This window comes from Anoplolepis gracilipes, chromosome 2, assembly GCF_047496725.1.
Source record: "Anoplolepis gracilipes chromosome 2, ASM4749672v1, whole genome shotgun sequence".
In the NCBI taxonomy this organism is placed as follows: domain Eukaryota; kingdom Metazoa; phylum Arthropoda; class Insecta; order Hymenoptera; family Formicidae; genus Anoplolepis; species Anoplolepis gracilipes.
Genome location: NC_132971.1, coordinates 1524076 through 1540562, shown reverse-complemented (window position 1 = coordinate 1540562; position 16487 = coordinate 1524076). Strand labels below are relative to the sequence as shown.

The 16487-nt window shown below is 35.5% G+C and overlaps 2 protein-coding genes across 6 annotated transcripts; one reads left to right on the top strand and one right to left on the bottom strand.

The window, feature by feature from the left end:
- The first annotated feature begins 1203 nt into the window (after positions 1–1203).
- On the top strand, positions 1204–6448 carry LOC140663090 (uncharacterized). Of its 2 annotated transcripts, none has more exons than XM_072886982.1 (7): positions 1204–1545; positions 1847–1959; positions 2018–2233; positions 2854–3272; positions 3918–4623; positions 4706–4937; positions 5028–6448. In XM_072886982.1, the coding sequence occupies exons 1-7, from the start codon at positions 1452–1454 to the stop codon at positions 5231–5233; spliced, it is 1986 nt and encodes a 661-aa protein (XP_072743083.1). In that variant the 5' UTR covers positions 1204–1451; the 3' UTR covers positions 5234–6448. The 2 variants fall into 2 exon arrangements, with proteins under 2 accessions (XP_072743083.1, XP_072743082.1); XM_072886981.1 differs by having other exon boundaries at positions 1206–1545; positions 4706–4940.
- A 101-nt stretch (positions 6449–6549) lies between these two features.
- On the bottom strand, positions 6550–15253 carry LOC140663089 (monocarboxylate transporter 14). 4 transcript variants are annotated; one of them, XM_072886976.1, is made up of 7 exons: positions 14880–15252; positions 8368–9892; positions 8130–8290; positions 7795–7948; positions 7464–7730; positions 7159–7380; positions 6550–7077 (listed from the first exon to the last, which is right to left on the bottom strand). In XM_072886976.1, exons 2-7 carry the CDS (start codon positions 9691–9693, stop codon positions 6619–6621), a joined length of 2589 nt encoding a protein of 862 aa, XP_072743077.1. In that variant the 5' UTR covers positions 9694–9892; positions 14880–15252; the 3' UTR covers positions 6550–6618. The 4 variants fall into 4 exon arrangements, with proteins under 4 accessions (XP_072743077.1, XP_072743079.1, XP_072743080.1 ...); XM_072886978.1 differs by lacking the exon at positions 14880–15252 and adding an exon at positions 10883–11311; XM_072886979.1 differs by lacking the exon at positions 14880–15252 and adding an exon at positions 10551–10806.
- Between the last annotated feature and the right edge of the window lie 1234 nt (positions 15254–16487).

Here is a 16487-nt window from a genome sequence, read left to right as displayed (position 1 = left end):
ATGTAGTTTTGGTAAATTTTTTAACTTCAAAAAATTTAATTTGCGAAAAGCGCCTTCTTTTTATTAACTTTTACAACTCGGAAATTATTGATGCCTCCACATTTTCGCTGAAGAAAAATCGTCTCCAAATGATCTAAGAATCTGCCATTAGCAGGTTTTTCATCAATTACAGAACACCCTGTATATAGTATAATGACATTTAATGTCAATATCAAAATTGGACATTTACTCATAATTATGATAGTCTACATCTACGCGTAAACAATATAAACTATATTTAACATATCATTTAGGTTAACAATGGATGATTTGTAAAATATAGTTTATTGAAAATGTTTCGTTTATGTTGTATATGGTTTAAATAGATAATGACGCAATTTTAATATTTATGATGACGAAAATGATCACGAAAATTCAACAAAGGATTCAATAAACTGAATTTCATACTGTTAAAAAAATAAATACTATATATTGTATTATAAAATATTATATTATATTTATTAATTTTATTATATTAATATTTTTCCCTGTCTTTCTCTATTTTATAATAATTACTGTTTTACAAATATTTAATTTATAATTGCTTACATAATTTACGTTGTTTACATAATCTATGAAAAAAAAATCCATGTAAATATCGTGTAGAAATATGTAAACAATTCATGTAAACGTAATTTTGAAATTTACGACACAACCTTACTCAATGCTGATATAGATATCATGTGAAATATACTTTACATTATTTACGCGTAGACATAAATTATTGTGCTAATTGTTGTTCGAGATGCAATAATTGAAGTAGATTAATATTCCGCGAATACAATTTTAATAACAATATTTAACTTGAAACATATAAAAAATATACGCAACAGATAATAGATTGGACAAAATAAAAAATTAGATTTTTTTAAAGGGAGAGAGAAGGAGTGAAGATTCTTTACGCTTTTAATTAAGAAAATAATTTCATCGTTAAATAGATCGGATCAGCATAATATTCGATTGAATTTTATATCAAAGCGGCAACTCTTTATACTCAGATCAACAGTCATCTTCGCCCGAAAGAAGTTTCGGGACCAAAGGACATTCATTATCTTCCTCCCCCGCCCTTTCCATCGCGAACGGTTGTCAATGATAACTCGTATATTTCTGACAAGACCTCTCAAGTTGATATTCAATGGCGAGACGGTGGAGGAGTAATAATATCTCACCAGTGTCTGTTTGGCCTCTCGAAGTTTTTTTTTTTTTGTAACGGGTCGTAGGGTCAGACTCGGAATACATAATCGTCTGCATCCCGATACGCGAACGCGGATGCTGCCGCGGCTTATATTCCGCCGACTTGCATCACTGGCAGTAAGGTCGAAAGCTGCAAGAGCGCAGCTCGCTTCCGGTCCAAAGCTCTCCCATTGTTAAATAATTGAAAAATATCGGTGATTGACGGAGCAAACCAGGTCATGGTCGGCGTCGGTGTCTCTTGGATGATAAATCTCGGCTTCAGTTTCGCGCTGACGATATTTCTGGTCCCTCTTCTCTTTATCGGGTATTTAGGTAACTATCTTCGATAAAGGAAACTATTTTACTTGGTAGTTTAAAAACCTATCAAGATTACGTGCACTGCAGATAATAGATCAAGCGTGTTTAACGATTTTTTTTTCTTGCTTTGTGTGACTTTGGATTGCTTTTGATATTTATTCATTTGTAATTTAAAAATTGTGCACATATACATATAAACGCGTATATGATATGAATCATTCTTCTGCTTCGTCTTTGAATCATTTTACGAGATATATCGCGCTTTAATTATATATATATATATATATATATATATAACATGCGTGAGTGTTTTAAGTGGTGACGTGGACACAGAGATCTTGGATACGCTTCGTCAAGTGGAAGTATCCGAATTACGTCGTGGTGGAAGAGAGTAGTATTCGCAGTATCTTGGATCAGGGACGCGCTCATGTAAGTATTGACGAATTAAGAATTAAAATTCGAATCGCTACTGCGATCACCGATACAGGGAATCTGCACGCTTCTCGTGCAAGGACGCTCGATCGTGAAGGGCGTGAAGAATCACCTAGTGCATCTAGCGTCTACAAGAAAATACCTCAGATCGGCTCTGTTCACACGATGGGGCGTCTACGTCTGGAAGGAACTTGATTACTCCGTCGACAGCCACCTCGTCAATTCACCGTGCTCGTTTCGCGGTCGTCCCATCACCGACAACAATATACAGGTCGGCATCTATCTTGTTCTTTAATTGCAAAGATCGGTTCTGGCTTTCAATGCAACCCAGCTAGCAAGCACATGTCATTTTGACATCGAAAACTGGTCATTTCTGGTTCAATGACGTCGCGTGATCAAATAATGTCATAAAATCATGATTCTTATGCCATTATTATTAATCGCCCAAGTATTGTTATTTTTTAACTAAAAACTCATTTAAGTTTTCATAATATCTTAAATTATTAAAATAATCTTGTGTGTATAATTTCGATATTTACAATTCTCTATACCTTAGGGTCCTAACATGAATTTCCTCTATAACCTGGGACTTGATTATGACATTTGATCATGAATCTTTTCCTCTAGCGTGAATTCGTGAAAAGTTTCATTAAGGAATTCAATATTTGTGAATGAATTTTTCACTTTTTACGAATTCACGCTAGAGAAGAAGATTCGTGATCAAATGTCATTAAAATGTCACTAATAGGTCTAAGATAGTCATAAAGTCACGTCTTTTTAACGTCTTGAAATATCGTCATCACACGTTATATTTGGTTCGAATTGATCATATTTTGACGTCAAAATGTCGTGTACTTGCTATCTGGGAAGATTTCAACTATTCTGTCGTAGGATTACATAAGCGACGTGACGTCGAAATTTCTTCCGAGGAGATTATCGCCGTGGCAGGTGCACGTAGTGAATTGCTTCGTACGAGGAGAAGAGCGTCAGATATGCCTCGTACGGGCGCATCATTTGCTTCTGCGACAGGAACATCTGACTTTAGCGGATTTCCTGCCGTTGAAGTATTCGGCGGATAACTGGACGTGTCAGGAGAGCGATTCGCCCTTTACGAACCTGTATGCTGAGCCCACCGCTCTACCGCGCCTTCGACAGATGCTCATCGAGAGCTTCAGCAACTATTGGAACGATTTCCTCTACAACAATGATCCCATCGAACGACCGGAGATCCTGAAGAAGCGAATAGCAGTGTCTCAATGCGTCAAAATTGCGGTGATAGTGCTAATATGTATTCTGAAAGAGCTGGCCAGGTATGGTTGATTTCTCTGCCAGATATTGAGAATTGTTTTTTTCTCGTTCGTACATATTTATTTAGGCAAATGTACTTTAAACAAAATTAACAGCAATATTGAAATGTACAGGTTTAGAATAAGCATAAAAAGCTGTAAAAAAAAATTATATAAAAATATGAATTTAATAATCAAAAATAACGTGATATGTTACATCTGGATGTTAACAAATCACGTTATTTTTAATTATTAAATTCATATTTTTATATTATTTTTTTTTATTTTTATAGCTCTTTATGCCTATTCTAAACCTGTTCATTTTATTGAATTAGAGAGAGCTTTTTTACTTGATTAAATATTGAAATGTGTTTAAAAAAAAGGTAATATATAATATACCTGCGTTACTTGTAACGTCGTTACCGTTACAGTTACTTTTTTTCGCGGTAATTGTAACGGCGTTACAAATTAATTTTTTTGTAAGGAAAAAACTAACTTCGTTACATTCTTCAATAACGAGTACGAAATTATAGTTACTTTCTAGGCAACATATATTTTGAGTGACGGAAACGGTAACGAGTTATTTTATTAAAGTAAAACTTTCCCAACTCTGATAACAACTATATGTCTCAACTTTGAATACTAATTTTTTTCCGTAACTCTCTGCAGACAATGCCGAAAGTCAGAAGGGTTGAAATTCCTCGAGTTTTTAGCAATCGTCCAACGCGAATCGAGCAAGAGGAACTTTAATTCTGGAATGATTCTCGAGTCCATCGCAAAGTCTTTCAATCCGGTCGACATCCTTTACTCTTGCGTTGCTTTGTCCTGGTACATCATGGTCACGTCGTGCTTAAGAACGCCGCTTCTACTCGTTCGAGAATTGCAAGCCCTAAAATCACGACACAAACATTACTATCCGGATACCTTGACGTACATGTTGTCCTGTTATCTCCCTTTGATATTCCAAGCGATCCGAGAGGTGGTGTCCATCAGCTGGATAGCCGTAACAGCACCCAAGATCATCGTCGAGGAGTTGTTTTTGAAGCATCCTCAGTCAAATCAACTGCAGACTATCTCTCCGTGCGGTAGGAAGGTGGTGGCCTGGTCGGAGGAGATCGACATCGAACACGTGCGGAAAATCGCCAACGTAACCGGTGCGACAGAGACGGAAATTCTCTTAGCAGCCACCGTAGACACCTTGAAGGAATATTTCAGGCATTCGGCCGTCGATATTCCAGACGACGTGCTCGCGACCGTCAAGTTTGTGAGTCAACGGGCCGTTTTCCTGCGGAATCACGAGGCCCGAGGTATCCTCTGTCTTGCGTTACCCACCAGGACGCCGTTATTTCACGACGATCTTGTCGAGATACTACAGGTGAGAATCGGATACCTATTCACGCATGAAACAACTCGCTCGAACAACTCTCTCCAACGCTTTCGTATCACGGTTCCTAAAGGTGATTCAGCGAAACATTCAAGAAGCCAGATCTAGGCAGAGCGCGATTTATGCGATCACGGCAGCGGAAACCTCCTGCGGATTCATCTCGTGCTGCGTACCTGCCATCATTTTAAAATTACTCTTGAATCAACTGTCGAAAAGATATTCTCTGTGTCTGACGCATGTCGACGGTGATCTACCTGTGGAAGGCGTAGACGGTGCGATTTATTGGCGACCACCGCAAGGAAACTGTAGTATATATTTTATTACTCGCGCGATATCTATTGTACGTTGTATTTTTCACTGCATCAAGTTGTATACGTTTTTTTTTTTTTTTTTAGACATGTCAATAACTTTACACAGGCTTGGAAACGGCGTACGCCTTGGTGTAATGGGAGACGCGTTAATCAGCCCGCAGCATTTCATCGTAGCGAGAATGTTTCCTCAAAGTATACAAAATCTCGCCAGCATTCTAGGTGTCCCGAGGGCATCCAGTCGAAGTCCAAGCCCTAATGCACTCAATCCAATGACATCTCCAGGATACTAAGATAACTCATCAATGGAGATAGAGAAAGGACGGGGAATTGAATTTTTTTTCATTCTGTTTTCTCTCACGTCTTTTCAGATAAATAATATTCAGTCGATCCCGATCATGGTAACGTGAAACGGTAACATAAAATTTTTAACACCATTAATAATAAATATTTAATTTGTTCACATTTCGGAAAAGATACATGTAAACATAATAATTATTTGACATATAAGATTCTGACAGCTTTAGAGCACTTAATAAATTGTAAATATATTCTATTCATACAAAGATCTTTCCATTTCGTAAATAATTTTCTAGTTTTTCTTCGGACAAAAAAGTACCTGAATATAATATTGATATTTAAAATTAAATGCTTGTTTAAATGGAAGATAAAACATGTTTACATCTTTTTTGTATTATACTAACAGATTTACATATTTAATGTCATATATCACACTATATATTACACGCAACAATGTAAATCGAACAAGTAAAATAAATAAAAATTCAACGATTGGCAGATTTCCTTTAACGAAAAGCTGCGAATTTTTTTGGTAAATTTTCACGCTCTTTCTAAATACATAATAGTGAACATTAATATGTCACAGTTTGACTATCTAATCTTTGGATCTTTAAAGTAATAAAAGTTTTACAAAAAAAACTTTTAAAAACATTTGCGTGCAATGATATTACATCATAAGCACATAATATACTATATAAAACTATGAAACAACTTCATTATCTGGGAAACAAATTTCATTATAAATTGTTAACACGTCGCTTCTTTACATTATTAAAGCATACATGTATTTAAATGTTTTAAGCGTTTACAAGAGTTTCTACTGAAAATAAACTCATCTCATCATATGAGTTTTACAAAAACACATTATAAAATATATCTTTTGATTTCTTAATACCATTGTGTCTTGTAACAAGACTAATTGTAAGTACGTTACAAACAAGTAAATATTTATCGCTTTTATGTAATTCTATTCAATTAAGTCTGTCATACGCAACTTGTACATTATTAAAGCGTACTTTGAGTAGAAAAAGCTTTAAGTAAGTGCATGATATATTTTTTTTAACCGATTTGTATGTTTTATTACATGAATATAATCATTTGCGCGACATGAATAATTTAAGTACAAAAAAAGAAAGTTACAAGGAATACGTTGTATATACGTGAAAATATATTCTCACTATAAATAAACGATTGAAAAATATTCATTATATGATGAACGTCTTATCTTGTCGTACTGCGTAATATTTGATGTAAATGTGTAGTGAGATTCGTACGTTAAATTAACATTTTTTTTCGAGCAGATAAATATTTGTCCGGTTTTTCCTCCATCTTTGAATAACTGTGCATGCATGTGTAAAAACAAAGAATATAATTCGCTTTATGCTAAACTGTCATTTCCATTCGTTCGTTCCATCTCGATCGGTCCACTGCCGAAAATTTTTCTATTCTTTGTATACGGTATAATACCTACAAAGATTCCAGAGACAATAATCCAACCGCCGGCCATAAAGAATGAAAGCTCCCAGGCGTTTGTGACGTCAAATAACCATCCAGCTAACGGAGGTCCGAGAAGATTCCCGATTCCTTGGCATAACAAACTTAGACCGTAAGCGGTAGTAAATCTTTCCAGAGGAATCAGCTCGACCAATATAACAGGAGTGAAGCTGAAATTACTGGCGAAAAACAGGCCAAAAGCTGCCGAGGTCATCATTAGAAACGGGTAATTATGGGTAAAGACGGACATCAATATCGTAGCCACTCCACACGCTATCAGACACCAGGTGTACGTTTTACTGACATTCATCCAAGGTTGATCACCAGCCCAGCCTAGAACGATCTAAAAGCGAGCAACACCGAGTATGAGAGAATCTCATCTGATTCGAGGATAGAGCGGACTACTCTAATGATTTAAGATTACCATTCCAATGGTATTTGTTATGCCGATAATGCTGAGAAGATTAGCAGCATCGGACTCATCGTAACCATTCCTAGTCAGATGCTCCGCAAGGTAGAAATATGGAACGATAAACCATGTGAATAGCAATATCGTCGACAGTGACATCAGCAGGAAATGCAATTCGAGAAACATTGAAAAGTCCAACATGTTCTTTAACAGGTCCATCAGCTCGTCGTACCACTTCTGCATAAGATACGGAATTCTACATCTGTACAGTGTACACACAAACAAACCTACCCCTTCCAACATGACGAGCGTTAAAATACCTGTTCGTTTTCTTTAGCCAATGTGATCATACTGTTTCTATAGATGTCGGGACAACTGCTTGCTCTCAGTCTGTACTTGTGCAGATTTAGGGAAGCGCCACGATACATGACAGAATTTCTATGGACTCTGATATCCTTGAAATAATGGGTGTTGGTACTGAACTGTCGTCTGAGCCAAGGTATCGAATCGGTCCTGATGACGTTTGCCTGTGGCTCAACGTCAACGTAACGTTTAGACACGGATCTCCTTCTTTCCGTCGGAATGACCTAGAAAGTATTCGCTTGATGTGCGAGTCGACGATATCCATAATCGAAAGTAACGTTTTGTTACCGTGACTTCTTTCGCCAGCAAGGGATTAGTCTCCTCTATTTCCTTCTTGGACATTTTTCTGTTGGAAACAAGTTTCGTCGGTGCATGAGTGGATGTCGGACATGAATCTTTCCTTTGTTCGGCGATCACTTTTGATTCCGGTGCTCGTTTCAGCCTTTGTAGAATGTAATAGAAATATTAAATACCGCGGCGTGTTGTATTCGATTCCATGTATTCGAATATTAAAGTATCGCGCAACTAAACTATTATATAGGAACATATTGATGGAAAAGAGGGATTTGATGAAGAATTATCACTAAAACCTATATTATAATTACAGGTAGTAAATGATTAACCTCATTGACATAGTGACTCCTCTTTTATTAATCTCCCCCGTCGAATCCTGCAGCTGTTTATCGGACAAACTTCTACACTTTAGAAGACTAGGATAATTTTCCAGAATAACAGTATAGAGCCTAGAATTGCCTAGTAGGGACTCCAATACTTCCAAAGGCACCTGAAAATCTCATACATTTCAATTCATTCATTTACAAAAACTGACAATATCGAAGAAATCGTCGCTTTATCGCTCACCTTTTCACTCCGCTTTACAAAAGTCGGCAGATTAACCACGCTCGTCGTATGTCTCTTAACACCGTCGGCCATTTCGGTACTCGTACTTAGGTTCTGTAAAAAATATTCGGGCGCCTGGTCGCTTCTGAGTAATCGTCGGAGCTCCTCGACACCTGGGAACTCGTCCGATGGACTTCCGTTTGACTTTACTGTACCGTCTGATCGAATGTTTGATTTCCTTGGCACGGTTTGATCCTGCCTCTGTTGCTCCAGGATCCACCATTCCGGATCCCTCATAACAGTCCCCGCGACGATCATGTTGAAGAATGTGCCGGCCAGGAGAAGACAAGCACCTCGCCAGCCATACTCGGCGATGAAGTATGTCGTCATCGGGGCATATACGAACGTACCAATGCCGGTGCCACATGCGCCGAGACCTACAGCTAGGGTTCGTTTCTTGTCGAACCAAAAGGCGATGCTCACAACCGCGGTGACGTAGCACAAACCCAGACCGAGACCCGCAATTACGCCAAAGGTCAAGTACATTACCTCGATAGTGTTACTGAAGATACTTAGTATGAAGCCCAATCCCGATATCATGCCGCCGATGATGGTCATATTCCTACATCCATAACGGTCTACGAGGGCGGACATGATCGGTCCGGATAGAAGCGGCACAGCCATAAAAAGTGAACCGATCCAAGCAGTTTTGGACTTGGACGCGCCGAATTCATGAAGGAACTCGATGTAAAGTAAACCAAAGCTAAAGGAGACGCCGTCAGCTATCATGGAGATGATCAGAGAGGCCAAAACGACTACCCAGCCCCAACCGCCGTCTGGTATCTTCGGTTTCTTACGCCTTGTTTCTTTTTCGATAGAACCTACGGAATCCTCGCGTTTTAAAATAATACTATCGGAATCGATAGAATCTCTGACTCGGCGATTCATTATTGTATTAACATTCGATTCGACATATTTCTCGCGATCGAGTGTTTCTTGAACCTTCCTCGGTGTTCCGCTCCTCTCGATCGGCTCGAACGCGTCGTTGGACTTCTCCGTCGAATCCAGACTGGTCTCGTGTTTATTTCTTGCGTTGTCCACCAAATCGACATTATTTTTAACGGAAGTCGTGAAACAGATCGTGGGACTCCCATTTCGCCAGCCCACCAAAGGGGCTTTGCCTGGCTGACTCGGATGGTTTCTCTGGTGGTTTTTCTTTGCGCACCCATCTTCCTTTCCAGCAAAGCGATCGCTGTAATTATTATCATGTCTGTTGTTGTTTCTATTGTAGTCGTCGTTGCATTCTACTTGAATCTCTTGCAGGTCAGCCTCGTTCCTGCTGGCCATTGTCTCTCTAAATATAAGTAATGGCCGAGTGAATCCAACGACGCCGCCAGCCCTTCAGCCCTTGGAACTCGCTCGGATGATATCCACCTTGTCCTCCGGTTACCATAAGGATCCTCGGAACGATCCTGGACGATTCGCAAAACGTTGACCGCACCGAATTCAGCATGCACGCACCTTCGAGTCGCTCGAGTCGCTCGTCCTATAAAAGGATTTTCAAATATATTAATAAGATCGCACGTGTCGCATATACATGCGAGAACAGAATTTCGACAAAATCTTTGCGTGAGAAATACAGGTGATACATTCAAAAAAATGATCTTGCAACTTAGAAAATTAAGAAAAATTTTCTAGGTGTGAAAAATTAACTGAAACAGATAAATTATTAGCAAATACTGTGATACTGCATATATTTCCCACTTACGTAATCAATTTAAATGAGACAGAATTTATATCTGTACTATTAGTGTAATTTAGACAGAACATTTTTCTGCGATGCCTATCTTTAAGACCTATTGTCAAGGACAATTATTATATTTATGATTAATATTTGACAATGAGATCTAAATTTTCTAGAGATATTGCTAGAATATTGCTGCTATAAATTCTATACGTGACAAACAATATTCCAACAGATACAAAAAGTAGCGACAAATTTTAATTGAGACATCTAGAAAAAAAAATCTATCTACATTAGCAAAATATTTTTTTTGAGTGTATAATTGTATGTATCATCGCATACACATCAATTACTGGAGTTGCAACATGTTTATTTATTAATGCTGTATTAAACTATTTAAGCATTTTCTTAATAATATATCGAATTATGTACTCGATAAGAAAACGGTTAAATTACAAACGCTTATTGATAACAAAGATCCACTTGATGTCAAGGTTTCGATACAACTGCCAAATGTTGTGTGCGCAAAATCCTTGTAATAGATACAAAACAAACAAGGTACGCGAATTCTCTATACCTTTATATCTTTCGTAACAAGCGGCGACAAAATTATACACGTTTTGGCACTTGATACTCATATTGATAGATACAAAAAAGTATGTTATTGTGCAATATATGCATGTGAGAAAAATCTCGTGCACGCAATAATTTGTATTATATTATTTCAAGACGAGATTTTGAAAGAAATAAAGCAAGTGATTATAATAAAGAGAAAAATCAGTAATTACTCACCATCGAGATAATGTAAATAACGTGCTTGCGCAGACGTGCATGCGTGTATAGGTGTAGGAAAAGTACTTGCGACACTCGTCGGCGTGAGCAATAATTATAATATACAATCATTGATAAATGAAAGAAAAGTGGGATTAGATAAAGTGAGTTCGTTAGTTAATCAATCGAGAAGTAAAGCAAAGCGTTTGCGACTGGCGTTTAATCGATCGACCAGAAAAGTATATCCACCATGCTAGAAGCTGTAAAATAAATTATCAGTAACAAGGAAAGAAATGTGCTCGTGTCAGTGCGTAATACCTGAAATAAAAAAGGATCCAATCTAGAGAAAGTGCGCATATCTATTCATGCATAATTATTGATTACAGAGCGTTACGTGCATGCGAAGCATTCCTCGTAATCTCTCTTCTATCGACACAGAAAAAAATTATATTTCAATGTGTAAATTAGGTACATATATATATATATATATATATATATATATATATATACTTATATAAAATATGTAATTATAATAAACTAATTATTACATCAACAAATATACAAGAAAAATAAATTCTTCGCTATGTACGTATGTATATTTATTTTCATCGGATATATCTCTACATGTATCATGCGCTTAATTGTAAGGAATTATATCAACGCTTCTTTCGCTTAAGTGTTGCTAATTTATTGTATGTGCAAGAATATATCGGAGTTAAAATTTATTTGTGATGAGCACACATTTGCTCAAACATCGTAATCACGATGTTAATTCCAATGAAACAGCATACAAAATAATTGGGTACTAAACAATTTGTAAGATATTTAACAAATTGCATTATAAAATGTTTGTTTAGTAAATTATTAATTATCAATATACATATTAGCTTTTTTTATAATTTTATTATTTTTTATACTATCTATATTTGGTATATGAAAAGTATTGTAATATCTAAATATTTCTTTGAAATTACTGTCTTTATCTCTAATTATTCATTATCATGTATGTATTTATATATACCTGCAGTTTAACTATACAAAAAAAAAATATTTAACATTTACTTATTTCAAAAAAATATAAAATATTATTTCTTGCATATTTATTGTATTAGCATTGCCACTGGGGCGTTTGTACTCTATTATATTATATTATAAACAGATGAAAAAAAATTGTTTCTCGTATAAAATATACCTGAGCGTCCCAAAAGTTTCAATTGCAGACACATTTATTATTAGAAGTCTTTCGTCGGACGATAATCTATTAATACTTTGGCATTGGACAACTATCGACTTTCGACGTAAAGTGGAGAATTCTTTTGGCAATTCATAATAACGTGTATTTATAAATCTAAGCTTGAAACGTCAAATTCATGAGCCTTGAAACTGAGAGAACTAATATTGCAGTATATTAAGAACTTCTTCACAATTTTTATTTCAACAAATTTTCGATGAATAAAGTCATTAGTGGGACAAGAAGCAATTTTAGAATCAAGAAGCGTTATATTTTATATATACTTGTCATACGCATAAACTGTCAGTTTAACAAGAAGTTTAAGGAACGTCATATTTTAATTGACGTAAGATTGGTAAGATTGGAGTCTTCGGCCTGTCCCGTGTGATGACATCATCCACCGAAAATGTCATTAAAAGCTTTTTTTTACGGAGCTTTCGTTGTAAAAAATTAAACGTTTACGCATGTACGATTATCAATATTTGATTTTGATAAGAAATTACACGAATATTTTTGCTTTCTCGTTTAAAGTTTATGAAATTAATATAAAAATTTATGATCGCGACATAAATTTACGGCCGAAATGTCTGAAGAAAGCATTATATGTCTCATTATACATTTATTAGTTTATGATTATGCTTGTCACGTTAAAAAAAAGGTTTGTCAAAAAAATAATAGGGTATCATTAACATGCCTCGCAGAACATGTCATGCAAGAACGTATTTTATATGGGAATGCAATCGATGGTACATAAATTAAATATTAACGATTATTTCTTTGATTGCACGTATCACAAATGACTTGCTTCACATATGTCTTTAAAATATGTTTAAATAAATGTAAGCAAAAGATTCGAAAGTAGGTAGTTAAGAGTCATATAAGAGTTGGCGGAGGGGTATGATCACCATGGAAACCGACTGGTCGATTTCTGCGTGAATGTCCGTCTCTCTACTAAAATAAAGGGATATTAAATTTCCAATAAAATTTACTTCTCATATACCATAAAATTCATGTGCACGTAGAAATTTTTTAAAACAACTCGCGCATACGAATAGAGAACATTCGCGCTGCAGCTTTATATTCCTTTTAAAAAGGCAATTTAATTATAACATCACTGTACTTGTATATATTAAATTTAAAAAAATTAATAAATGATCTTTGTGGCTGTTTTCGTGATGTAACATTAGAAAATTGACAATTTTGTTTCATGTGTCTGAAAAAAATGAAGAAATTGCTATTAAATGTATTTTCTTTTTCAATGAAAAAGTAAATTTAACTTCTTTCATATTTTTGATAAAATCATCAGAATAATTGGAGTTTTACTAGATTACTTATCTCGGGCACAGATACATACGTACAAATGTTTAATTTACCATATCAAACATTTTGGATCGATATGATGAAACGTTATCATGTGAATCATATCAAATCATGCGTATTTAAATAGGATTATTTTACGAATGAACAGGGTTCTTTTGCAAAATATTAATTCTTGAAACAATAAAGTTTTATCGTTAATTTAATGTATCTGTCACCTTAATTGCTCTTTAATCAAGACGCGGCTATCAGTGAACTTTCAATATTGCTGATGAAAGAAAGAGAAAGTGAGAGGATAGCAAAAATATAATATATTCATATGAATTGATTATATGAATTTTGTATGTGAGAAAAATTTTGGGCTTATATTTCTTTGAAATGTATCTTGAGTTTATGCCTCTTTAAAATGCATCAATTGTATACAATTGTATAGAATGTAAACGCTTGACATAGAATTGAATAAATTAGACGAAACAATTATAGATAACAGAAAAAATTATGTAATATACAAAGCGAACTAGCAATGTTCTTCTTTCATTTAGAAAAAGAATCGATGTATCGTATATGTTCAATTTTTATCAATATATCGATATATTTGATTTTTCAGAATAAATATACGCGATTCATCAAAATTAGGAAGAAATATGTACAAGCGTCTATAAATATATAAAAGGAAGAAATTATTTTAAAAAATTTCAATCAGATCAAGATGATATTAAAAGGTTATATAAATTTTAAACTGTCTGTGTATAGTTGTCAAACTGGCCGAAAATTTATATCCTAATAAATATTTTATATACTTCTTCAGATAGTTGACGATTGAATACGCGGTCATAAATGTCCAATAGATCGCGGTAATTATTTACTCACAAATGCATATCGTGATAAAATGACAAATATACGAGGAATTAAAGTAAACACAATTATTAATCATTCAGTTTTGTTATCTAAAAGTTATGTCAACGCGAATAAACAAGTTTATTTATTCGATAAACTCCCACAATTCCAATTTACTCGCAGAACTTCCGGTAAATTGTACGTACGACCGTACATGATAAATGAAAAATGCACATTTTAACAACAGATAAAACGACAGACGCGTCTAGAAACATCTAAAATTCTAGACATTCTTTTCAAATTTTAGCGCCTCTAATACCGGCACAGTTTAAAACACAGGAACACGTTTCTGCAGCCGAATCACGGTGACGAAAAATAAAGTTTATAATTAAAAAAAAAAAAAAAAATTATAACAACAGCAATTGTAACGACGTCTATTACAAATGGTGTTACGTGTTAGTAATGGAATTTTTTCAGTCACCTTGTCACATTGTCGGAGATGGTATAATTATTGAATCCATACATACGCTCAGTGTGCGAAAAAAAAAAAAAAAAAAAAAAAGGAGAAAAGAAGGAAATTGCATGCGAAAACACCACGCGTTTCAAAGCTTCTTATTTACTCATCGAGCTTACCAACGAGCAACTCGCGCAAATTGTCAGAAAATCCGGAGACCTCGTGTAGCCTGGCACGATCCTCGTTGGAAAGAGCGTTTTGCGCCGACTTATAGCAGGGACGATTTCGAGCATCCGCGTGCCCTCGGCACGTTTTTCCCAATAATGTGCGTGAGCGATATCACGCGACCGTCTCGGTTGGGGACACCCAGTACACTGACAGAGTGAGAATGCGGTTCAGAAGCCTCAGAATCCACGTCATAGGAAAGGTTCTCGACGACGCGCCGCACCTGACTCGAGACTCGAACGGAGCACGCGTGTCGGTTGTCGGTGTCGGCCTCGTCTCGCCAGGCTTTGTCTCGCCTCGCCTCGCCTCGCCTCGCCTAGTCACGGTCTCGTCGCGCCCTCTCCCCCCTCCATCCTTCCCGAAATTCCCCCACCACGCTTCACCTTGCCTCACCTTGCTCGTCTCGCTGCTCGCTGCTGGCTGGCTGGCTCTGCCATTACGCCTTCAGCCTTCAGCCTCGACCCTCGACTCGTTTCTCTCGACGATCGTTTTTCGCTATGTCGAAAAATTGCGTTGGCGAGAAAGCTATGATAAGTTGATAAAACCGCGCATACCGCGGGACTAACGTCACTTAATATATATATATATATATATATATATATATATATATATATATATATATATATATATATATATATATATCAGAGATAAAATATTAGCGCGATATTAACCGCATTTTGATACTAAACAGGCAATACGTTTTTATCAATACAATGAATTTTTTCACTATATACTTGATAAGAAAAAGTCATGTAATCGTATGTATTTTATCAAAGTTGAATAAAATCGTAATTTGATACGTCGCAGATACTTTTATCGCGTTTTCCATCTTTTGTTTTATAATTATATATGTAAATGAATAACGAAATATTCTAATTTGAGATTAAAAATGATGATAAATTATTAATTTTCGATCTTTTTCATGAAATGTAATTAAGTATTTTATAAAAATTCTTTTTTAATATATTCATATATATATATATGTGTGTGTGATTCACGTACTATTTATATTTTCGACAAAATTTGTCGACATTCGCGGCAATGAAAAGGTTTTTTATGCACGGTGAGAAAGCACAAAAATAAATCTGAAAATAAATGACCGATCGATAAAATTATCTCGACTATGTCAACACGATGCGGCGCAATGTGACGCCATCCTACGTCATCCGACATTACCCGATGCCACCCGATGTCAATGACAATTCGTCGTCGGTAATTCAACATACAGCTGTCTGCGCGTGATCCAATTCAAACGCATATGATCCAAATTACATAGAATTCTTTCTAATATATAAATCGGAATAACGAACAAAATCAATTTAAAATAAAAACTAAATTTAAAATCACTCAATTTACAAAAAAAAAAAAAAAACTAAAAACTTTTTTAAAAATTATAAAAAGATGATGTTTCTAGAAACAAGTTTGCTTGTTTTTTTTTTTTTTTCGTTTATTAAAAAGTTCTACTGTAAATTTTTATTTTAATATTTTTATCGTAAATGTCAAAGTTTGTATGTAAAACGGGAAATGTGGAATTCGCTATTACGAAATCAATCATATAAATG